This window comes from Mycetomoellerius zeteki, unplaced genomic scaffold (genome assembly GCF_001594055.1).
Source record: "Mycetomoellerius zeteki isolate Tzet28-1 unplaced genomic scaffold, Tzet1.0 scaffold58, whole genome shotgun sequence".
NCBI classification, from domain to species: domain Eukaryota; kingdom Metazoa; phylum Arthropoda; class Insecta; order Hymenoptera; family Formicidae; genus Mycetomoellerius; species Mycetomoellerius zeteki.
Window position 1 is genome coordinate 2,569,148 of NW_017257588.1, and position 26,302 is coordinate 2,595,449.

General features: G+C 34.8%; 5 protein-coding genes across 7 annotated transcripts in view; 3 read left to right on the forward strand and 2 right to left on the reverse strand.

The window, feature by feature from the left end:
* The window catches only part of LOC108728115 (lachesin), a 40,096-nt gene extending 38,388 nt beyond the window's left edge, over positions 1–1,708 (forward strand). For both annotated transcript variants that reach the window (XM_018456487.1, XM_018456488.1), the window contains exons 8-9: positions 121–291; positions 584–1,708. In XM_018456487.1, the coding sequence (XP_018311989.1) occupies positions 121–291; positions 584–951 (539 nt within the window). In that variant the 3' untranslated portion in view covers positions 952–1,708. The remainder of the gene's footprint in view (positions 1–120; positions 292–583) is intronic.
* A 110-nt stretch (positions 1,709–1,818) lies between these two features.
* On the forward strand, positions 1,819–3,584 carry LOC108728117 (leucine-rich repeat transmembrane neuronal protein 4). 2 transcript variants are annotated; one of them, XM_018456491.1, is made up of 4 exons: positions 1,819–2,077; positions 2,459–2,815; positions 3,046–3,337; positions 3,444–3,584. In XM_018456491.1, exons 1-4 carry the CDS (start codon positions 1,872–1,874, stop codon positions 3,459–3,461), a joined length of 873 nt encoding a protein of 290 aa, XP_018311993.1. In that variant the 5' UTR covers positions 1,819–1,871; the 3' UTR covers positions 3,462–3,584. The 2 variants fall into 2 exon arrangements, with proteins under 2 accessions (XP_018311993.1, XP_018311992.1); XM_018456490.1 differs by having other exon boundaries at positions 3,046–3,584.
* A 1,060-nt stretch (positions 3,585–4,644) lies between these two features.
* On the reverse strand, positions 4,645–8,935 carry LOC108728116 (RNA-binding protein 47). Its single transcript, XM_018456489.1, has 6 exons — positions 8,843–8,935; positions 7,177–7,770; positions 6,035–6,209; positions 5,325–5,632; positions 5,109–5,238; positions 4,645–4,826 (listed from the first exon to the last, which is right to left on the reverse strand). Exons 1-6 carry the CDS (start codon positions 8,933–8,935, stop codon positions 4,726–4,728), a joined length of 1,401 nt encoding a protein of 466 aa, XP_018311991.1. The 3' UTR covers positions 4,645–4,725.
* A 2,059-nt stretch (positions 8,936–10,994) lies between these two features.
* On the reverse strand, positions 10,995–13,136 carry LOC108728118 (protein MIS12 homolog). The gene is made up of 5 exons (XM_018456494.1): positions 12,916–13,136; positions 12,777–12,885; positions 11,881–12,050; positions 11,406–11,543; positions 10,995–11,297 (listed from the first exon to the last, which is right to left on the reverse strand). Exons 2-5 carry the CDS (start codon positions 12,871–12,873, stop codon positions 11,034–11,036), a joined length of 669 nt encoding a protein of 222 aa, XP_018311996.1. The 5' UTR covers positions 12,874–12,885; positions 12,916–13,136; the 3' UTR covers positions 10,995–11,033.
* A 6,646-nt stretch (positions 13,137–19,782) lies between these two features.
* LOC108728114 (neurotrimin) overlaps positions 19,783–26,302 on the forward strand; it is a 62,210-nt gene continuing 55,690 nt past the window's right edge. The window contains exon 1 of the mRNA XM_018456486.1: positions 19,783–20,209. Coding sequence (XP_018311988.1) covers positions 20,158–20,209 — 52 coding nt within the window. The 5' untranslated portion in view covers positions 19,783–20,157. The remainder of the gene's footprint in view (positions 20,210–26,302) is intronic.

Consider the following 26,302-nt stretch of genomic DNA (forward strand, 5'->3'; position numbering starts at 1 on the left):
ATTTTCCTTTCTCTTCGCTGCTCGGAAAAGCTTAAAATGAAAAAGAATTTTGTTTTTGAATATAAAATGCAGTATATATTCTCGATAGAATTATCTCTGAAGAGAAGATATTTACTTTAGGAGTCAAACTACTTGAGAGCGAGAAACACGATATATCAGAAATAATCATCAACGACTATGCATATCAGCTAAATCTCACTGTCAAACGCCTTGACAAATCTGATTTCGGCACTTACACGTGCTCCGCTGAAAACGCTTTTGGAAAAGCGGAAGGATTCATAAGACTACAAGGTACAGTATAGCAACTATCGATATAAATGTAAAAATATTTATAAATTAAATATTATAAATCCACAACCTTATCAAATTCCGTCGAAAGTATTTATTTCTATTTCGTCGTCTTATGATTTTTATAGAATGAAAATACGATATGCGCATAAAGAACAGAATAAATTGTATTTCATAATTTATTATGTATTTTATATCTATAAAACTCTTTAGAATGTTTATATGATATCTGGTCTCTTAATTGTCAAACAATATTGATAATCGCCTTTATTACTCTCTGAAATCGAATTTACAGAGCTGCAGATATCCAAATCAACGACAGCCTCCACACGAAATACCGAGCTTATCGAAAAGCATATCTGGTGGAAGCAGACGGAGAAGAAGGGAAAGAAGTACTCGTATGTGCTTAACAAAACGGAGTCGGATCTGACCCTGAAGAATGTGGGCCACACCACACCGATGTCCAGGCGGAATTTGTCCAGCTCATCACCGAATATCGTGAACAAATCGAGAATTTCCGCGTTTCCACCGCCAGCACCAGCTCCGGCGCATTCGGCGCCCACACGATTGGACGTCCAGAACGGCGTTAAATCATTACGTGATTCGCGATTATGTCACGTCGGTTTCGTTGTGATCATCCTGGTGATTTTAATTCATGATTGAAACGAAAAGCAAGACATTTCGTGACGAGATCGTTCAATTGCAACGAAATCGGATTATCTGTCGTTATTCCGATTGATGAAAGACACGTAGAGTGGAATTACGTGTAATTGATATTCAAATAATTTTTTTGCCATATTTTCGTTTAGGTGTTAGAAAAATGTGATGGAGATATCGAGAGAATCGATATTTTGCTGTAAATAATAAGACATTTTTATGACAATAAATGTAGTTACGTCTAAAAAGTAAATGAAATCACGAAAAGAGGTATCTGAGAAGTAGGTGCAGATTACGCTGTTAAAAACGCACGCTTACAACTGCCATTATACATTCTAGACGATACAGTATTTGCTAATATTCATTTTTTATCGAATATAAGACGATAAATTGACGTGCAGCGTTCTTTTGTTTCGAAAAAAGATCACCATTTTATACATATTTTCAAATAGTAGACATTATTAAACATAAGACTTATAAAAGTCGTTCCGATTGATTCGTGTAATTATCGCGCGGTTAATAGATAAGCGTATACATCGACAGAATAATTAATGAGGGGTCCATATTAAGAACCGACTGAATTCGGAATTCGTTGGTCTTTCGAAATTGACTGAATTAAATTTATTCGTCTCTAGGAACAGCCGTATTTAACGAGAATTGTGACATGTATATATGTATGACAATAAATGTTGTTTTTACTATCATCCGCGAGCGCGACTTTTCCCTTTCAGGATGTCCCGATGCTTTTCTGGTGATAAAAATAAACGCGTAGAAATTTCAATTCAATTATATACGTGCTGATTTGCGTTATCATCGACAGGAAGAAGCCTTGAGGATGTGCTGCCCACATTGTATGTTTTATCCATCGTTCGCTGTCTCGAGAACTTAGTTAATTCAATAACTTTGTCGCGAACGAATTCACGACGATGCAGCGTTTGTTAATAATTTATCTTCTTTACATGCTTTTCCAAGCGGCTTTATTGTCACCATGCGTAAAGATCGTGTATAAACAGACGAATGATGTTGACTTTCGATGCACTGAATTAACAACTCTGCAGCAGTATTTGGACAAAGCGTGGATCAACACGACGACCATTGCGATTTTTGATTCAAATATTCCTAACATACGCGGGTAAGAAAAGAAAAGAAATTGTTTGAAGATTGTAAGAAAAAATTGATTGAATTGATATTATGATATAATAGATTTTCACCGTGATATGCAACGATATGATTTTATTTTATCGTGTATTTTGTATACTTTTTTCCGATATCTATTTTTTGATATATTTTAGAATTTGTCTTCTATCTCTTTTCATTTATTTTACGAAGGATATTCAGTATTTCCTTTTAAAATCTGTATATATATATTTCGGAATATTCGTGTTTATTTTGAATAATTCTGTTTTGAATATTCATTTTTCATCGAATATATTACACGCGCTTTTGCGCTGACGCGAATTTCTCGTCTCCGACATTTTTAATTTGCGATTTTTTTCACTTCATTCTACTAAAGCCATACTTTTGTGAGATTCGGAGCGACTCTCATGACCTTAGACCTGCACGAATCAGGCATACAAACGTGCGAGAATCAAGCATTCATAGGTCTCACGAAGTTGAAGAAACTGATGCTCTGGGGCAATAAACTGACATACGTGTCGGGAGATTGGTTCGTGAACATGTACTCTCTGCAGACTCTGGATTTGTCATTCAATTTCATTCAGTGGATCGACAATGCGATCTTTCAAAAGCTCAGTAATTTGGAAAACTTTTACTTCGACTACAACCAACTTAACTCCGTCAACTACGATATGTTCGCTTATCTGGGTAATCTGACGAAAGTAAAATTCAGCAAGAATCCCTGGCAATGGGCGTAAGTTAAATCGAGATATCGATGAAACATTAACAAGAGGCTGACTAAACTATTTCACTATTAACTTTGATTAATCTAATATGAAATTTTTCTTCTCGTTAACTAATCTGCAAACTTAAATTATTTTAATAAAAGAAGCTATCATTCTTTTAAATAAGCAAAAAAAAACGTTGATAAAAAATAAAGGATTTTTTTATAAATTTACTAATATGTACGTAACACACTTTCAGATATCGCGCTCGTTTGACGTGGCAGTTGGAGAACCAAAAGGTCGAAATACTCGATATGTGGGAGGATTGGAACTGGATGAACGCCATGATCAAGGATTGCGTCGAGAACGGCCGCGGCGAGTTGCCGAGTGACAAAGTGCTTAACTGCGTCGTGGAGAAGCTGCTCGTGTTCACGCACGAGACCTTTAGCGTGCAAGAGAGAAGTAACGTGGCCGAATGCAGCAATCAAACCAGTCGATTAGTACGTTGTATGAGACCGAGCAATGCCACTGGCAACACCGATTACGAAACGGTACGAAGGATCCTGGAGGATTACTCCACGATTCTGCCTTCAATGCAAAGAGCGCTCAGCCCTTTCTCATTGAAATGATAAACGAGCTATGTCTCCGTCTTCTTAGGAATTTCTTTTAGGATAAAGATAAATCTTGAGGCACTTTTACCATTGAGGTAAATTTATTACTGTGTACTCTATAATTGCAAGAACTCTTAATCGCTACGTAGTAATATATATGCTTAAAAAATGAATGAATAAAAAGAAAAACGCGTAACTATATATGTATACTTTAATGTACAGCGTTTTATATGTATATTTAAGATCTGTATTAAAAAAAATATGAGAAGTATTTCTTCTCTATATTAATAGAATAAGGAAGATTAAAGAAAAAAAAGGATTATAAATTCGTACAAAAATAACTTTATTAAATTAATTTTGTCGCTATGCAATATAAATTATGCGTGAAGGTATTATGAACTAAACGTAACATATGATCACAAATTCGATGCAACACGCTGTGCGTGTCTCTCAACTAAAATAATTATTCTGAACACAGCTGGTATCTTATTTAAATTAAACATAAAAATTAATTTTTTTGTTACATATACATAAAGATGTACTAAATAAAATATCTTTTAATAACATGTAATAAACATACATATTAAGAATTTGAATTAAATAAAATGAAGTAATTTTTAATAAAATAAAAAGTTACAAAATCCCTTACAGTGTATGAAGTTTGCAAGTATGAGACTTTTTGAATAATCAAAAATAAATAAATACATTCAGAAATAAATTTCTTACATTGTAAACTTTTTAAAATAATAAATTTTAAGATAAATTTTTTTAAATGGCCATCAGTGTAAATAGTCATAAATTTTCATTATAGATCAAATAGGCATCAAATATACATTGTAATTTTGCACAAACTTTAATCATTTTTCTTTCAATATGTCTTAGACTTTTTGAAAGTGTCACTGTTTAATTGTAAGAACTATGATTTTTGAATCAAGGACTTCATTAATTGTTATCATTAAATAAGTGGCCATTTGTACATCATAGATAATATTTGTATAGATTAAAATATTTCATCAACATTGTAATTTTATAAACTTTAATAATTTAAAGTTAAAACTATCTTAAACATTCAAATAAAGTTAAATATATTTTGAGTATCGATATTCAAAAATACACTGTCTCGGAATTGTAACTTAGAATCAGACGTCGAACTGAAATATCTTCTTCATTGATCACTATCAACATTTGACAGTCATTAAAAATTTTGAGTTAAAATATAGATGAGGTAGAATTACCGATCTCTTTTTTGCAATTGCGTCAATAGCTTTCGCGTGTGTATATAACAATTAAAAAGTAAAACTGGAAACGAATGTCAAAGCAATAGTAATCTAATTTTGAACTAATCCTGGATGCCAAACATTCGGTGTACCAATCACAGGGTCAATGTCCATTCCTGATACAATATAATGCTGTTCGAATAACTGCGGCACTATAAAAATACGCCCAAAATATCGTTAAAACGCGATGCATTGTGTATTGCAAATATTTTTCGAGGCAAACAAAGCACGAACGAGATTTCGCGGTATACGGTACTTGTCGATTACAATTGAAAATCGAAATTTTGTAAATATTACGCATGTTTTTCGTTGTTGAAGTTGAATTAATCCGCGTAGGAGCATTTTGTCAAAATCGCCTTTGATTCACGCGCGCAAATAGAGAATGAAATAATCAAAAGCTTTTAATATAACACAAGCCAAAATGTTATACGTACCATTATTCGGGAGCATACTGGTCAAATATTGGTACACTTTAATAGATGCCTCGCTCATGGCTTTATGTTTCGATGCCATTGGCTCTCCTTGAAATTCGCACATTATAAACTCATCTTTATGAACAATTATCTAAAACATAGTCACACAAAAGGAAGCAGTAAATCATTAAACATAAATGAAAAGATAAGAAGTCGCAAATTTATTAAAACGTTTACCCTGCCAATATATCCGGATGCATCCAGTATTTGTATGCAGTCAAAAGTACACGTAGCATCGAATCTCTCCTTGACGAAGTTTTGCAGGGTTTTCATCTGTGCCAGGTATACGTTATCTTCGTGTGTTTTCGTGGGCGTTTTACTGGAGCGTTTCTTTCGTTCTTTTGAACGGAGCTTTTCGGTTTTTTCTACTTTCGAGTTGGCTACCGCCTCACGAATGTATCGTGCTCTTTCCAGAATCTTGGACGCTCCAATAGGTTTCGCCCAACGAATTTCCCAACCCTGCTTCTCAACGATGCTATCCGATTCTAAAAAGTAAAATTATTCATACAGAGAACTAAACGCGAATCTGTTTTCCATAAACATGAAATAAAATAACATTTTTAGGACAAGGACAACGATTTCTATTTAGCTGAAAAAATTTTAGTAACATTAATTTAACACGATGTATATATTAATTTTAGAAGCAAATATGATCAGAAAATAATTTTATTAACAAGATTAATTTCACGCGTTACTTATGTATTATTATAGTGGTGAAAGTATGAAACGCTTTATTTACAATTAACTATTGACAATTGATTTTCTACGGATTACTATCCCTTTAAAATTTGGTACATTTCTGCCAAAATCGTTATATTTATTCCTTTGCATTCCTAATCATTTAATTTTTCATTATTTGGCTTTAGTTACACCACTCGTATACTCACTTTGCATTATGTCCATTACAGTCTTTGCGGCTTCGCGATTCTCATAGTGAATGAAAGCGAAGTGATTGATCTTCTTTAGCTTCAATATGGGCACGTTCGTGTGCTTGTAGAGAATCTCTTTCACCTTCTGCTGTGCCATATCAAGGGCGAGGTTCCTTAGGAACAGAGCCGTTACCTATTTGTCATCGCGTATGATATTGAGTTAGTATACTACATATCCTGTTTCGTGTCATTGTGTATATATATATATATATATAAAACACACACACACACACACACATATATATATATATATATATACACAGTGATATGAGATGTGATTTCGTTGTGGCAGATTTATTTTATACCAACGCGTTTTTTTTACAGAATTTTTTCAGAAATTGCTTCGTTTATTGGCAAATACAATCTCCCTGGAAATTAAACATGAGAGATATTTATTCTTTTTTTTTATAATTACGCAAGGGTATCCGGGAAAAAAAGGTTTTATAGTGACCTAAAATTATATATGAAATATATCCATATATGAAAATTATATAAAATTATATATAAAACATTTTTTCTCGGGTATTTATTTATAAATTTGCGATTCAATCAACGTCGACTTCAATTAAAACGAATAATGTGGACACAACATCACTATTCATATTCCATAATATTTGAAAAAATATCTATATTAGTCATGCGTTTTTAATAAATTTTTGTCTGAGTAGAATAAAGTAAATTAATAAACTACCAAACGTAAAAAAGTATTTATTTTTTAATTCTTCCCAATTCGAAATATATTTGTACAATTACACAACACAATCGGTACAAACACTCCAATTTATTTAATCTCCATTTGGGTAATGTTACATATCTAGTAAAATACATTTTTTGTTGTATTTTATTTTATGTAATCATACATTTTTATATTTTTCTTCCGTTTATATCGATTATCTGTTCAAATATCACGTTACACATGTATCATTAAATTCGGCAAATTAATAGAATACTGATTGAGTCATGAAATAAAAGAAAAACTTATATATTAAATTATATTTAAAAAAAAAAGGCAAATACAGAGATATATATGAAAGCAGATTTTGATAAAATGGTAATCAAGTTTTTAATATTCTTCCAATTTCGAGAAACTGATAGTTTACCGTCTCCATGATGTCTTCGTCGATCGGATCACCCGGCTCCGGATCCGCCCAATCCACCGCGATCTCATGATCCCACAACATCACTTTGCCGGGTATAAGCTTGCGTCTGGCCATCGCGGCTGCCCGATGATCTTTGAATTCGACGAAGATGAAACCACGATTTAGGTTGCGATCGTGGGCATTCGGGTAAACGTAAACGTCCGTGATGCCGTCCAGTATCTTGGTCAGCTCTTCTATGAACTCAGACTTGGTCTTAGTCTTGGGCACGCCGCCGAAGAAGAGCCGACAGTTGTCCATGGACTTGACCACGCCGATGCGATGACCCGGCCGGATCTCGTAGCCGTCGAGACGCTCGCACGCCCTCCGGGCAATCCGCGGATCCTCGAACAACGCAAATGCGTAGCCGCGCGTTGATCCGGAAAAATCGAGCATCAATCGCAGCTCCAGAAGCCGGCCCATCTGCTCCAGCAACGGCATCAGCTCGTCCTCGTAACAGTCGCGCGGCAAACGACCGAGGAATATCTCCGCACCCTTACCGCGTTGCCGTTCACCTCGCGCTACTTCTGGTGCCGTCAACCGTCGCTGGCCGTTCTCCTGTACGCGAAATATTTTTTTGCGCAGTCGGGATAAGGTGCGTTCGGGGAGACGTTATTAGTTACTTATAGGGTACGTAGAGAGAAAATAAAAGCACGTATGATACAATCGGAGCATAAGCCATCGATGAAGTATACTTAAAAACTCGATCGGGACAGCCGTTATTGAGATCCGATGATCTCGATCGAGCGCAACTCGCCGGTTCGCGTAAAGGAGGCACGGCAGTGTCTCGCGTTATTTGTGTCATTCTATTCTTGTTTTACGTCTAATGAACAACGAAGATAGAATGACAGAAATGCTTTAAATGTGCTTATAAACGTATTAATTATTTAACTTGATAGGATAATTAAAAATTAAAACCGAAGGACGATAACTTCGTTATAATTAATGAGTGGACGGAGAGGATCGGATTTTTTATTATTTATTAAATATATTCCTCTGATTAGCTTTTTATTAGCGAAAGACGTAATCTATCTAAGTGAAGTTCATTATTTTATAAGTAGATTGGTAAGGCAAATGTTACAGAAAGATCCATACATTACTTATTACGCTTTCATAAATCGCCCGCTTGCCGACGTTCTCAAATCATTATTTTAATGTTTCTCAACTTCTTTTCACAATGAAAATATAACGTTATGTCTGATGACATCGAAGGCTAGTGAAAACTAAGAAGTTATAAGTTAAATTTTTATAAATCATAGACATTTTCAATCCACACACAGAGAGCAAACAAGCTAACGTAATTTTGACAGAGAGAGAGCAAACAAGCTAACGTAATTTTGACGTAAAAATGACGAAATAACGTCAGCTTGTTTACCGAGAAGTTATATACTATTTTAATTTCTATTTGTGCGATGGAAAGATTATTCTCTATGCCTGATGAGTGTATCTTAATTTTATAGATATTAAAAGACAGGTAAAAGATAATATAAGACATAAATTATAAGAAATCTCACTTCTAAATCACTCGAGTCATTAATTTAATTTTTCTAACGCTGATGGAGAAAAACTAGTTTTCTATCCGCTGTATTAGTACTGAAAGATAGAAGAGGTAACCAGTGAATGTCCGTACCTGGACGAGGTCGTAGTGCGTGCGACGCTGCATCTCCAGGAGTCGTATGGTACGTTGGCACTCACCGGCGAGATCCGCACCGTCGTCACTCATCGTCATTGACGTACAATCACGCGAGCTGTATCTACACTGATTTCCAGAAGGATCGGAATTTATCGAGGCACGAAGAAGAAGTGGAGACGCGTAGAAGAAGTGGGGCGAATTTAGGGCCCGATTCCAGGAAAAGTGCGACACGATACGTCAAATGTTTTTCTCGGTAACTAGAGACTCGCCGTTTTATTTAGAGATATCGGTGTTTTCCTTTTTAAACTTCTTTTAGACTTCTATATCTTCCTTCTAAGGAAAGCCGTTTGAAAATTTTCTTTGAAGAAGTTTCAAAAAAGCTTGATTTGCATTTTACATTTACTTGTAAACTCAAGGCGAGAAGCGCGTTTATATAAAAAAAGCCTGAATTGTTAATTATACGTTAGATCATTATTTTTATATCATTTAAACCTTTCATTTTCGCAATAATCGTCAAATTAATTTATATTCTTACAGTGATATTATTTTGCACTCGAAAACGTAGTTTACAATGTAATTTGAATATTCGAGATCAGGCTGTATGAAGAATATGATGGATAATCAAAACGTAAAAAGGCTAAGAAGCCAAACTTGTTGTTCGTGCTATATACAATATTTATATGTTTATTGTGGAATAACAATTATAAATACATATAAATATGATAGATAAGTTTATCAAACACAATAAAGCTGAAGGAGCAGAACGAATATTGCTAACATCGACTATATATGTTTTTGCGTATGATAAGAAAGCTATCGAGATGGTGGAAGGCGATTAGAAGGCTAATACTCAGAATTTTATGATTCTCTCTTGCTCCACGTATAAACAAAGTGAGAAGGGAGGATTCTCAGAAGAGTTCCCGGGCGAGAAATAAGACAAAATGACTATACCACATGTTTATACCTCACTTCATTGTTGGAATATATGGTACATTAAACCGCGCGTTTAGCTTTTATCAGAGTTAACGAAGTTACTGGTTTCGTTACTTTATTCAGTAACGAATGAGTAACGTAGTTACTTTTCCTAGCGAGTAACAGTAACGGTAACTAAGTTACAACTTTCAGTAACGAGTAACGAAATTTTATGTTACTTTTCTCGTTAATCCGTTGATAGAGTTAGGGTGAAATCACACGGTGCGGAAAAGGACTATGGAATAGAGAATGCGTCATTGAAGCAATGAAGTTTTTCGGCCGGAATAAAAATCGGCATTTTTGGATTAATTTTACAGAGATCGTATAATTTTCAGAAATCATGACAAATTTATGTACTCTTTAAAAAATAAGATTTTATTAAAATATATCTAACTATAATAATATAATAATATTGCATCCTCAACTTTCAAAGAAATCAAATCACAGTTATTATATTAAGACCACATCAAAGTTTGTATTCAAATTGTCTTAAGCTTAATCAACGAGTTAATAATTAAAATCAAACAGCTGTTTTTTGAACGCTCAACGGCGCGTTGCAACTTGTACAGTTTCGGTTTACGCACCGAAATTTATTCTGCCGAAACCGAAATCAAATGGAAACCCTAATTTTTGACCGAAACCGAAATTTCGGTCTGACTCTATAGTTGTAAGTTTAAAAAAATGTTGAAAAATCGTTTATAATTTCTATTTCTTTTTTGTTTCTTTTTATAAGAGAGTCAGAAGCAGATGTCAGTATCTGCTAGGGGATTAGTAACTGATGGTAAACGATAAATTCTAGTCGATAACAGATTAAAAATTTCTCTTTATTATTCCGATGCAAGAGATTTTATTAAAATAAAATGTAGAAAATTTTGCATTGTGAAGTTCGTAACATTTAAAAGACAATTACTTTCAAATATAATTATATTTACATACTTCATTTTTGTAAAATTTATCACATACATACTAATGTGTGAGTAATCATTTCATAGAATATAAACTACTTGAAAGAGATAGAGGAAAAAAACTGAGGAAAATAAAAACCATTAGCATTTAACATTACGAATATATTTAATCGATTTTTAAATTATACAATTTATATAACGCACGTATAAAAAATTATGCCCAGATTGCATTTATTTACATATTTACACATTAATAATTTCAAAAAGGTATATAGTAATATTACAAAAAGAATTTCTTCTTTTCTATGCAATTATACGGTATCCATGTCGCAGTCTATATATTTGACATCATCTTGCATATTGTAGAGCGACTTTTGCGATACAGATACCTGATCACCGAAGTACGCGCTGAATTGTTTATAATAATTGACTAATTCATGAATTTTATCACTGATATCCGGGCATGCAATGCCGCTTTCAATTATATGACTCAGCCTATCGGTATTATCTGCACAGATCGAAAATTGTTCTACGAGCTGTAATTCTTCCTTCAATGCCGCGTTCAACACAGCCGCCTGAAAGAAACCGTGAGTTATATAATGCTTAAATGCCGCGGCATTTACACATAGCGAAAATAGCGACGATATTTTTTTTTATGAGATAATTAAAACCATGATATGTACTCGTCTTGCTCTCTGCTGAAATTCTTCCAGTTTTCCACGTATACTTTCAAACTCCACTTCTGTGTACTGTATCTCTTGAAGTTTATCTTCATTCGCCAGAACATTGTCGGGTACAGCAACAAATTTCCTCACAATATTCTAACCAGAATAAAATAAGGATTAATGTCATATGTATAATTTTATTTTAAAGTTTTAACAGATATATTTTAGATAAAAAAATAGGTATAATCAGCAGGGTTGGTAAAAAAACATGTTTTAAACAGTTTGAAACATGCTTAGTTGATGTTTTTAATATGTTTTAAATATCTTTTTTATAGTACCATTTAAAGCATATTTGAAGCATTAAAAACATATTTAAGAAGAAACACAATGTTTTATTCTTAAAAAAAAAAAAAAAAAACATTAGTCTCTTTATCAACCCTGGCAATGTAATTAATTATAAGTGGATGTACAGATTTAGTTCAAAAATAATTACCTCTATGTTTTTCAAATGAGGTATAGAAGCTGCATGGTATGTCTTTACAAGTTTTTCCTCGTTTGCCTTTAGCATGGCCAAATTATCCGAGTCTGACTTACACATTTTTTCCAATGTTTCACACAACTTTCTGCTCCTAGACTGTATCCTTTCCATCACAATATTCTCGACTATAACAGATCAAAGAGAAAGTAACAAGATTACCATGAGCAGCCATGCATAATTTTTCATAAATTAGAAACAGTTAGATTAATGATCGTACAAGAATGCTCGTAATAATATTCTTATTTACGTAAAATAAACAAAATAATCTGAAATTAGATTTATATCAAAGCTATTATCAAGTTTAAAAAAAATTTTCATCTTTCTTCTCTCAAGTAGGATTAAGGATTGATATTCTGCTTCTTTTCTTTCAGTAAATTTTATAAACGTGAGGAATTATACAGCAATTACAGTTGTATAACGATTTGATGATTCACAAAAGCGAAAAAAAGTCAAAAATAAAAAATCAAAAGGAATTGTACAAGTATCTTATGGAAATTATAACTAAGAGAGATTGGCGAGATAAAGGACGCGTTTGGGAGGCGACGCTTTTCACCGGCATAGCGTCCTCGCCTAGCGACATCGTTTATGAAAGCAAGATTTTGCGTTCGCGTCCCCCCACGCGAAAAATCCGTCGAAATCGTCCCGGTCGCTGGACGAGTGTGACTCTAGTCATGATCGAATGCCACATGAAACTAGAGTACACCCGTCCAGCGGCAACGAGATTTTGACGCGCGGGGCTCGCCGTAACGGTCGGTGCCCCCGCCGGAATTCCTGTTCGTCCAGCGTTCGTCGTAAAGTGCGATCTGAAAAAGCGTTTCACATCAAAATTTAAAATGCAGGCGGCGACTTACTAGTCGCGTATACGACTCGAGAATGGAAGCCGAACAGCTGCATCTCGTATTCCTCGCGTTTGCGCTTCCGTAACTCGGAAACGGCGTCGCTCTCCATGACGAGACAAGACCAAACGGATCAAACGAGACGAGACGAGAAATCTTCTACTTTCAAACCGGCGAAGATCCTCGATACCCTCAAACTTCCAACCTCTATTCGGCGACGGGCGGCAAGCGGCTACTTGCTCCTCTCGTACGAGAGCACCTTGACGTCCGTTGACAAATGAACATGGCGTCTCTCCGCTTGCCCTGGTACGAACCTTACGAACGCCAACGAACGCGTCCTTTGTCCCGTCCCGCCATGTTCGCCAATTGACAAGTCGAGCGATGGCGCAGTGAGGCATGCTGATGGCGCCGATGACGACCCCCAACGGCCCCAACCCCAATCACGGCCGATTAAGAAGAATCCTTTTCTAGTAGCGCAGCCTCAGACGACGGACGTCTATCAAACTCAAATCTCATTCACCATGAATTTCGATCGGTCACGAGGAGAGCTGCGTCGATAAATGACTTTGACAGCAATGCATTTTATCGATGAGGTTTATGCTGTTAGGCCCTGCGCACGATAGAAAGAATAAGGAATTATGAATAACGAATAAATGATTTCAAGACCTATCAGAAACCGTGTATTCCGATGTATCCGATTTCTGATAGGTTGAAATCATGTTATTCCTATTGCTATCGCTATCCCCTCGCATTGTATCTTGGGCTTTACTTATCAGAAATCGAATATAAAATTTTTAATAGGTTGAAATCGTTTATTCTTTATTCCTAATTCTTTATTCCTTCTATTGTGCGCAGGGCCTTAGGGTGCGGTTACATGGATTGATATAGTCTTCTTTTACATCGAGCACTTGATACGCGTATTAACAGAGAGAAACCTGAAGCTAGTTCTACATTAGTCGCATCGCAGCGTCGCAAGCGTTGCGGTCCAATCAACATCAATCTAGCTTGACTCTGATTGGACCACAACGGTTGCAACACGCAGAACCAGCTTCAGAGCTGTCATGTCCAGGATTTAGCTGCAACCTTATTTTGAAGCGCCTCTATATCCACAAAACGTGGACATTGAACTACGTAGCCAATGTTCACGATCCCGTCGGTAATGTCCACGGTTTTTTTATTGTATTCTTCATATCCATGATTTTCGGTCCGTTAGATTAGATAGACAAAGACGAACAATCGTTTGTTCAACAAGCGCCGACAGATTGATTGTTCGTCTTTATCTATCTAACGGACCGAAAGTTGTGAACATAGCGAAGAAACAATCAAAAAAGACTTTTGTAAAGTCGAAACTAATTTCGCTTGATTTTAATGCATATTTAACATTAAAAAGTTTTTATAATAAGTTAGAACATCTTAATTTATATTCGCGCTCGTCTTTGGCCGATTTTTTAGTATTGTTGACATTGAATTTAATAACGAGCAGGTTTTGTTTATCGTAGTATTATTGTTGTTATTATTGTACAAACACACGCGTGTATAGCTGGCGTGCTCTCCTCTCTCTCTCTCTCTCTCTCTCTCTCTCTCTCTCTCTCTCTCATATTTATTTTATCTCTGAAAAGAATCCAATCATTGATTCTCAGCCATCGTGCTTTTTAGCTATCGCTAGGAAAGAGACAAAATCTGATAAATATGTGTGCACAAAGAATTTTATACATTACATATTTGTATTGCATTATCGATATTATCTTTTATATTCTCATACAATAATTGCAACAGGTTTACAGTTACGACATACGATTCGATAAATATTAATTGGATACAAACGCTTGCCTCTTTCGATGAATTTTTATGCTTCCTATATTTGCAAATTCACTGGCACTTATAGTTTGCTTTGTTATTCATGCGAGTGACGATAACTGCCTGCGAGGGTTTCATTTGTTATCGTACGCACAAAGCGAAAATGCATGACATCGCGTTCACCTGGCGGACACGAATTTCAAATATTTTTCAACAAGCTTAATCAATACTCGGCTAAACACGATTGTCCCCTCTTTAAAACTTCACGCATTTTCATAAAAATCTCGGAAATAGAGGAGAAAATGGAGAAACGCCGATGCACTTCTTCATTGTCTCTTGACTTTACCTATTTTCTATACTCAAATCTTGAGTTTCACTTCGACGATTGATTCAAGCAGACATTTCACTTGATGTTAAACGCAATTTTGACTGCATACATTTATGAAATAATTCAAGTTGACGTAAATTACAAATATATATTAAGTGTTCACCGAGGGTTCGAATTGGGTCAGAGTCGAATTAAAGTGAACGCTCTTATGGGTGAAAATAAAATTTTAAGGTAAGATTTAACTTTAAAGTTTTTGGTGTTTCCTGTAAAAGCGCCCAATTCGATTCTGACCCAATTCGAATCCTCGGTAGAAACTATAACTTATTACAATTAGTAATAAGGCGCCTTCAGACGATATAGCCAATGTATACGCCAATTTTGCACACATTCACTAAATATTGACTATATTCAATATGGAGAATTATGTCACGCACAGTGAGTGCAAAAAATATTCGTATAATACAGAGAATTATGATAGTTTTTTAAAAAACTTTATTTTTAAAAAGTAAATATTATTTGTTGAAAAATGAGTCATCGAATTGATGTCGAATCGATATCGATACGATGATTTCAACACCAATTTGACGTCGATTCGACGTTTAATTGGCGATCATTTCTTGTTGGGTAATTAACAATTTATTTATAAAGAATAAAATAGACTGTATATGTTTTTTAAAATTATATATACTAAAAAGATGTGTATTAATTATAGAAAATATATCATCTGAAAAATAAGCGAAAATTAAAAATTGTATCGTTTGGATGCTCAAAAAGTATTCGTACAGTCGAGAAATTTATTGAGAAATTTAGCTTCTAAAATCAGGAATGCATACGAAGCTCGTTTGTTTATGTTAGAACAGAACGTATTCATTGTATAAAATTGCTAATTAATGTTTACTTTCTACAAATAAGACTTTTTTAATAAAAAATTTCCTTGTACGAATACTTTTTGCACTCACTGTATGTGTATGATATTTGCTAATATTGGCATAGGTTGATCATATCGTCCGGAGGCACCAATAGACTGATTTCTTTTTTGAATACGCTTAATACGTTGCACGTTGAGATCATGCAGGAAGTGAATTGAAGGCTATCGAGTCAAGCGTTAATTTTATCCGCGTGATATTACATGGTATCTCTCCGCGTAAGGATTACGTTAATTACAATTGCTTATCTGTGGCCGAGTGAATCACGTCTTGTTAGCGCATTAATACCGAGTATACATATCTGCCTTTCCCCTGACAACATATTTATTTTCGGTGAAAGGCAATAGTAATAGAAAAGCGATTCTTCGTGACTTCTAGAAAAGCGAAGTTCCGATCGCGACTTTCTCGAAAAAAAAAAAAAAAATACATAAAGAGAGAGTCCGACATTTGGTATTTGTTGTAAAAATAACAAAGACAATCTGCATAATTCCACATAGAAATGGATTTAGTCGATTGACCGCCATGACCGAATGTGCACCTTTTCGCTGCATGACATCACTATTTTTTCGTGGCGGATTAGTCACGCCGTTGCGTTGATAAGTCATGCTTGTACAGTTCGGTGACAACGTGTTAATATAACTCTGGCCAAAAAGAGAAAGTTTTTCATCATCACGACGACTCGTGTATATTTAACATTAATTGATCGTGCATACATCTTTATTTATATCCAGCACGAGACACTTAAAATAATGACATATCTCATTTTGTCACGATATTCATTCATTTACTTTATTCGTAGTACAAACAGATCGTAGAACAAATCATGAATAAATTAACTATAAGTAAGCATTTATAAAGAAAATGAAAAGAAGAATTATTTGAGAGCGATTTTAACTTGTGGAAATTTAGAAAAATTTATGAAAAATATGGATATATATGAATATTGGATGAGTATGGACGCCTGAATATATATTTAACGACGTGGAACTTAATTTTTATGAACTCGCTTGTCCTTGAGAGAGAAATCAATCTTATTTCTTTTTAAATTAATTTTTAAAAGAAGATTGTTAATATAATTACCGAGGAGAACAAAGAACTTAGAAAATTGAAGACAATTATCATTTAAACAATTATCATTAAAAAACGTACGCTTATTTGTAACGGCAGATCCTCCTTGTTAATTAATTAACAAGTCCTGATTTCACAGTAATTCTAGCATTACGATCTGCTTGTTAACAGATCTTCAGACTAATCATTCCTTAATTCTATGTTGAAATCCCATGGCAATGATTCATGTTTCCTCCTTGTACGACTAATCGGATCGCAACGTGGGAGCTAGGAATGTCAGACAGAACCTTCGAGAGGGAAAGGACACGTCCTTCGTGCAATGTTGAAGTGGCATCGGCCACTTTATTTAGAAAGCGGGAATAATCGAGCGTTTAACGTCGTCGTCGTGTTTTACACGATGAGCGAGTGGATGGGACGAGGAAACCGAGAGGCGGTACATCCATCACGTGCAAATCGGATCCCATATGTGTGCACGTAAGCGATTGTTGGCATGCCGGTTGCGTTTACGTCGCTTATATGCGTCGCAGCGTGCGCCGGCGAGAAACTTTACACCTACTTACATTCATGTTTTCGCAGCCAACTTTGGAATTGGAGAGACCGTGACGAATTTACCTCGAATCCAAAGGTGCACCGTTAACATTAGACTGAAAGAAATAACATTACGAAGTCTCTGGAAAAGCTAGTACGTGAATAAATTTGAATAAACTACACCGAGTTTTTATTACCAGAATTATTTGAAATTGCTAAACATCTTGGATTATGAAACGCAATTTTATCTAAGAACAGTGTGTAAAGAAAAAGATATTTATATAAAGTAAGAGAGATACAGCAGAGAACGCGTCTAGATCGATATCGATAAAATCGGAAAAAGTGTGCTTTAACATCCGTGCATTTATATGTATAAGCGAATACGCGGAAACAAGTAGAGTAGAACGTGACATCGATAAGAAGTCGATAAGAAGACGTAATTGCAATCTGAATTCTAGATCTTGTAAAAGATCCATTTGGCTTTATCGCGTATCATCTGAGATTATGCGTGTCGCGTGTCTGCGTAAAGATAAGAGATACGGTGATTATGGGATTTTATAAATGTTTTTTTCCATCTCCGAGTTAATATCTTGAAAATTAAAACTTGCACGTTATATTTTACGTAACATACATCGAGTGTTTTTTGTACATGTCTCATCTTCAGAAGAAACTTAGGTTCGTATTAACCTTTCATAGACTCACAATTAAGGCTCCCACAAAAAATGTAAAAATGAAAACGAGATAAAATCAGACGAGAAAAGTTCTTTGTTAAAAAAAAATTTTATAACTCTAAGAATAAATCAAATATAAGTCCCAGACAGCACAGAATATTTATGATACCTTAAATATTTATTAATATTCATTTTTTGAAATGTTATGTAGATATTTCATACATATTTTATGTAAAGTACTTTATTCGAAATATTATTAAAATCTAGACTAAATATTTTTTATGTAATATTTATGATAAATATAAATAAATATTTCTAATAAGTATTTTTTACTTTGATTATAATGTCTTATTAAGTATTTTCATAGCATTTACTATAACATAATACTATTACATAATAAATATTTCATAATATGTATAATAAATGTTTATAATAATCTGTGCAATCTAAGAGACCACAAAATATTTACACAATACTTAAAATAAACCTTATAAATATTTATAAATATTTTGTAAATATTTTATAAGTATCGTGTTTGAGGTAAAATATAAGCCTCTCTGATTGTTGATGTGCAAATAACAGATATATTTATAAGGCGATAAGATATAATTCGCAAATTGGAATATATGTACTTACCAACGATGTACTCGTAGTTAACTTTGTTGGCAAATACATTCCATAGGCTCATACAGGCATTTTATTATATTTGTAATTTGTTATTTAAAAGATAGCGTTTTTGAAGCGTCACAATGATCCGCACAAAAATATAAAAATTTTTTAATACACAATATAATATGGCTCAAGTAATATAAAATTAAAAGAAATAATGTTGAAAAAGATTACGAACTAAATACAATAAATTCAGTATTAATTGTATATTAACATAAAAAAATTACAAGTGAAAAGCATTACAAAAACAAACGTTTCGCCTCCGATCGGATCATTATCAATGTTAAACATTAGTAATTAATTAGATATAAACATAATAAAAATTTAATATAGTAAGCTATGGCTATTAAGAATTAAATGTACTAAGTGCGCGATAAATTTTTGATATTAGTAATTTTAATTAATAATTAGGAAACATGTTTCGGCTAACTTTATAGTCATCCTCAGTACAATAATGTTTCTTACATAGAGTTGATTCGTAAGTTAGAATGTATAAACCTCCAATATTCGTTTTCGCCATTTAACGTTAGCCGAAACATGTTTACTAATTATTAATTAAATAAAATTACTAATATAAAAAATTCATCGCGCACTTAGTACAGCGCTAATTCCTAATAGCCATAACTTACTACATTATATGTTTCGTATCAAGGAATTAATATTATTATTCTTTATAATAAAAATTATTAACGGTTGACTATAAAAACAATAAACAAAACATAATACAAACTTATATTTGATGTAATAAAACAATGGCATAAAGTTCACCAAATGATAGTGATAGAATTATAATTGAGTCCAATAAAAATTGGTCCATAAAAATTTTTATTATTTAAAATTCGATATACGTATCCACGAATTGAAAAAAAGAGTTAAATGAACCTCACACGCGGAGCGAACCTTAAACACACGTACATACGTGTCGCAGTAAAAGCAAGTGCGTCACACATACACACGCACACGCACACACACACACACACACACACAGAGGTTCATCCGGCGACTGCGCAGCCCGAATGCGCAGTCCCCGTAAAAAGCCGGGGGCGCGCGATTCCGCCGTCGCTCTTTGGATACCGCGCACCGCGCGTGTTCGCTTCGCTCGTTCGGAGCTTCAGTTTGTATTCGGTGTCCAGTTCGGCGTACTCGATTACCGTACAACTGCGAGAGGACGGTACGCAGTGACGGGATACACACCGCCGCGGGTGCGTTCGATCTTCGAGCCGCGATTCGAGCCGGGCGCGCGAATTATCATCGATCGCGCGATCTCTGGATCCGAGACGAAGACCGCCGGCGAAGATTTCTGTCTCCTCCGCGACATTCGATTCGAGGGGAGAGTGGTGCGCATTTGTGCCGTTGATTGTCAAGTGATTTAAACGAGAGGGAAAAGAGGAACGGACGTGAGAGGAAAAATGCTGCCGCCACGAATACTCGGCCTCCTGGTGCTTCTTCTCGCCGTGCAAGGTGAGTGTCTTCTCGATTCCGCTATTGACGCCTCCAGCTTAATCTGGCATCGTCCGATCGACGCTCGATGGACGCGAGCGTAACCAGGTAACAAGGTTAACGTTAAAATTATATTAAAGCTACTACGAATAACGTCAGCTTGCCATCCGGGCTCTGTCGTAAAATTGTTGAAAGTTTCCGGAACCTCTGATTTCGTTTACGTTACTCGAGTAAGTTATTTTATTAAAAACAAGAGAACAGAGAGCATCTTATTTCTGACCGTTGAAATTGTTATTTTATGATAACGCGCTTCTCTAAACAGAGACTTTGACATTTGAAACAAAATTTATCGGAGCTTGCGATAAGAATTTGTTATCTGCTCGTTATCCACCTCGCATATTTATTGTGTGCGAGGAAAATCGAAACGTTTTATTTTCGTGCCGTTATGCTTTATGACGGATGCTATTCTTGCTATATAAAGATGTAAGACAGACTCGTATTTTATTTTTTGCTAAAATTCAAAGGTCAGATAAATACAGGTTGCGTGATTCTTATAACGTCAATTAATTTAATATCCATTAGAATTAATTCGTCAATTAATTAACGTCAATTAATTTAATATCCGTTAGAATTAATTCGTATATTTAACGTCCATTAATTTAATATGAATTAATTCGCATCGACGATAAACGAAAGAAATAAGTGAGGATGGAAATAGTTCCGATGGTTATTGTATTTATATTTTTATCGTATTCTCGCCTGGATAAAAATACACCGTGAGAACGCGCGTAAAATAAAACGGAGAACGAGCGTAAGAATTATACAAAATCATTTACGGCGGAAACGTATACACTCTGCCGTCATAAATCGTGCGAATTCTCACTTGTTGTTCGTGTAACTTTACGTACCTCTCTTTAAAACGTGTAGCGCGTTAAGAGCATTCCCCATTGCGAAACTGTCCATTTATTATCGCGCCTCAAAGGCATCGCTTCTGTAACGAACATCGCGTAAAGGCGCACGTTGCGTTATGATGATAGCAATGGAGTAGATCGCGGTAACAGGCCATCATTACTCCAACATAGCGAGAGAACGCGTCAATACCGATCTTTGCTCGCGCCTCATTACTCGCCGGCAAAAATCGAGATTGCGCTGCCGTGCATTGTCGATCCTTCGCGAGATCTTATTTAAAGATCTCGCATTCACATTAATTTGTGACAACTCGTACGACGCGAAATGAGCATTTTTTCGGAGGAGCCAGGGCACGTATTATGGAACTGTTTAGAATGGATTCTGATCGGAATTATTCCATTTTCCCTTAAAGACGTACAGTTCCTGCAAAGAAAATTAAATTTGGATTTTCAATTGCTTGCAACGTTCGTTTGAAGCTATATTTACATCTTTTGACCCTCAGTCTGCAGATACTTAAATTTGGAAGTATGTTTAATATTTACACTTCAAATAAACTACACATATGAAAATTATGTGAATAAGATTATATTTTTGTTAAATAACACATTTTTGTAGTTTATTTATTTTATTTGTTATTATTTTCATTGTTAAAAATTAAAATTTTAACATTGATAAAAAAATTTATATTTTTATTTTACAAGTACTTTAAATATTCAAAATAATTTATGCAAAGTTTTATTGCGATTCACTGATTAGTTACAAAGATATAAAACAAATAAATATTTTGTTTATTTCCTGGACAACTAATTTATGCATCGCAATGTAACTTTACGTAAATAATCTCTACGTACATAATGTACTTATATTTAAAAATTGAGATTTTTATCATTTATTTTATAATATATTTCCATTTTATATTTATTTTTTAGAGCACAGATTTAAAAGATACTACAATTTATTAAAATAACTTATGATCCAAATAGTAAATTTGTCGTACCTATTATATTTAAACGTGATTTAGAAAATCTATAATTTTTTCATAATTTTTTTATCGCTTTGAAAATATGTATAAAAATCCTTAAAAAAAAAACGCAATAGAAACCTATAGAGAATACTTGAACAATTCTGATAGAATCCATTCTAAACGATTCCATAATCGTATCTAAAAGGATATGAGTCGAAACGTTTGTTTTTCCAATTAAAATATCTTACATGTTATCGTACTTTCAATCTACGTTTATCTATATAGAAGTTTTATTTCGTTTTTTAATTAATACGTTAAAAAAATATTTTTTTAATAATAATGAAATATAGGAATGTTAGGACCGGTTTGTTTTGCGATATATGAATGTTGTTTTATCACGGTAACTAGCGTCGAAATATGTGTCTGAACTTTTTTTTGGACGTCTCGGAGAAATGAAAAATCGCATCCTGTAAGTATTCAGATATGTATCAATGCAGATTTAAAGCGAATATGGAATGAAAAAGGCGCCTTAACATCTTCTGTATGAATAGTTGCTAGCAACAATAGCCACCATTGTACGACTAATCGGCGAGCATGTCATGATCGCTACCGCGGAAGAAGCAATTTCGAATTAAAAAAAAAGCTTAATTACGCTTCCTGGTGTACCTACGCACCGGAAAACATCGCAGCGCGCCGGGGCGAGTCGGTCACGTCACTCGAATTGATCGTCAAGTCGCAGAACAGTACTGATTACGCTAATTCTACTAAATTGCGACTAAAACAGATAAAAAATTATATAGAAAATTTATATAAAACAATGGATGGAGCAAATCAACATTTACCTTTTCTTTTTGAGCAGATTTTTGTAAAAAATTCCTTCTTTTTATTTCGTTAATGTCGTTAATCTTGAACTAAATAACGATTGAAAGAGATCACATAGAGAAATAATTTTTATTATTGAATCAGTAAAAAATTTTTATTTATTGTTTGTATGTATATTTTTTTGTGAATAAAGCTCATCAAAAAGATTCGAGATCAGAAACGTAATAATATATAATTTGAGGAGCTAAGGGTTTTTTTTACATATATAATATTCATTTCCGCACGATCATGCACCGATTACGTAATTCGTCATCAAAAATCGAAAGGACATACTTAGGGTTCACAACGTGCGGGGGGAAACGAAGATTCTCGCAGTTGTCCAAAAGGAAAGTCTGGCAAAAAAGTGCGTTCGCCGAGGAGAATTCCATTGAGACTTCTCCACGTGAGGTACCGCGAAGGAACGTGGCCCATCGAAGAACCGGTGGCGATGGCTGAATGGCCCTAAAATAAGATGAACGAGACCGATTGGTTGGGTGGAGGCGGCGATGAAGTACGCGGGGGGGAGGGAGACCGGCCAGGTGAACGCGTGTTCCAGGTAGGAGAGAGCAGATGGTCGAATGCTGAAGCTGTTCGGCCGATGGTCGCTCGATAGTGAGGAGTTCGACATTCACAACTTTCTGGAAACTGGTTCCGTTCTTCGCAGGAATTCTCCTCACAGCCTCCGACGTGCATCCGATGCTCTGATCTATTTTATTCCTTTTTGTAATAATAGGAGCGGCTTCCTTTCTTTCTTATCCCGACAGACGGACCACCGCCACAGACCGCCGACTCGTTTCGTGCGTGACTGCGATCGTGAAGAGCCTGTCCGAACTAGTAGACGAATTAGGGATTAGGAAATACGTCTTCCTTCGTTATTAATCCTTGAACGTGCTAGCATGAAGTAACAGGAAAAATAGGTCAGTCTTGACGGACTACTCGTTTTCCTAATTTCATTGTTATTGAAGATGTTTTTATTTCGAAATCTTTTCTTCCAAGAAAATACAAAATATAGGCTTAATGAATTAATTATGAATTGAATTAATTGTGTAATAACTGAATGGCGGTAACAAAATTTAATTTATAGCAATTAAATCAAAGTAACAGTAAAATTATTCAGCGATTATAGTTCTCCATTTATTCAATAAAACTGAAATTATATAATAATAATTTAAAGTGTTTTTAATTACTCGTTAAAGAATGAGAAATAGTTAATTAATTTAAAAGAACGTTATGATGCCACAATATAATATTATCGCAATTACTCCAATTAGATTAGACAAAATTAACTTCATCTATTTTTATAGTCTATAATACATAACCGTGTTTTTATAAGTCATTTAAAGGAAGTAAAGATAATTTCTTTTATGACGGCAGAATCTTCGAGAATTTTATAGACCGTTTAGAAATCGATACCTTCATGACAGAAGATCTAACACAGGGCCGTATATGTTATTGCGGCGCCAAGAGGATGATAGGATCTGACTGAGTTCAATGCACGGATGATACGGAACTGATAATACAAGTGAAAGAGAACGATGATAAAGCGTCACGACGCGATCATGTCGTCGAGGTTTGTTTCGAATTTGAATTGGTGATTCGATAGCGGTGACATACGAGACAATGCACTGGCAGTGCGATAATTTGGACGCGGGTCCTGATGACGGACATTATTGACCGCGAATTATGTTCGTGGTTGCAGTGGTAACTCTGAGAAATTTAGCCGCTCGTCCGGTTTATCATTACGTGCGACCTACATTAGTTTTGTAGGGCAAAGACCTAGGCCAAACTGGCGACATGTTCGATCGTCAGCATGATAGATTAAAAGTATTCACGAAATATAATAAATTATATTATTTTATTTTATATTGGAAAAAAGGCAACTGTATAGTACTTCAAAATAAATTGCTAAATTTTTTTATTTTTCGCTCAATTTCCGATGATTGAAGAGGTAGCTATATTATGTAATACTTTATTTTGCGCGCGCGCAAATTTCATTTTGCTTGAACTTTGATGATTGAAAAAAAATTGAATTAGAAAATCATTTCAGCGCGCATTTTAAAAAAGGACTACATACGTAGCATATAAAATCATACAAGCACTTAAGATCCAGCCAGATCGTTTAAGACATTGATTTCTTTAGGTTGTGTTTCTCACATATATGGTCTTATAAGATTTAATATGTAAATTGGAAAAAATAGGAATCCAAGTCTTACGTTTCAAAAAGTAGATCTGTATTCATAAATCTAATCCGTAAATCATTCATTTATGCGTGTCGAAGGTTGCGGGCAATAACGGTTCTCCCTTTCGCAACGAGGCTTGTTTTTTGAAATGCCGAACCGCGAAGAAAAGAGGAAAAGCCGGTTGCACAAGATAAAACATGCGTGTGATACGCGAACACGCGTCGCGTATCAAACAGTTGTGCAACCAGATAGCTACAAGGATCCTCGTCGTTTCTCCTTGAATCACTCATTACTCTTCTTCCGCCGCGCCACCGATCCGTGGAGAAAAATTTAAGGGTCAATATAAATGAGTTCCACCAATAGCAACGACGAGGCAATGGTACGGTTAAGTTCTGTGTAGCTTGTCGACGTCTATGAATGCGAGAGAATTTGTCGAACAGCGTGACTCCATTCCTGGCACACATTGTCATCACAATCTATCGTTTCATTCTACATGTATCTATGTACACATGTATATCTTACGATCTTATTAGCTATCTTCTGATAGCGTATTGAAAAAGCGTATATCTTTTAAAATCTTACGATGCATCATTTTCACATCATGGTGATAAAATTTTAATAAGACGTTTCTCTTGAAATCCTTGACATTTACTGACAGTTTGATTTAACTAGACTTCATCTTGTAAACGAAATTTTTAGCAATTTAGCGATCATTCGTTTGCGTGGTACGTATACATTTGATGAAAAAATTCTATTTTAAGAGATATGTATAATGATAAAACTTCTTGTATTTTTATCTAATTATTGGCAAAATAATTATTGGATGTGATAATTCATACTTCACGCTTGATGCGCACACACCTCGTTATAAATATTTGTAGTCTTATCCAGTGGGTGCGCCTCGCGCGTGCTTTTCTTCACGAGAATGCACGTTACGGACATGGCATACGAATATATCAAAGATTACGTCATATGCACGCGAGTTTAGCAGGTTTAGCCCATTAATTAAGTAATTGAGCTTGATAGGACCGAGAGAAGGGGGAGTCGCTGTACGGGAGGTCAACCCGCATGAGAAAAAACGTTTCTGTCTGCATATACCTTAATCATCCTTCTCTCTTCCGCTTTTCCGGAGTTTCCCTAGAGAGACGCATTAATCGCCATATATATCTGAATCGGTCACTCGCGTGGAAATGTGATACT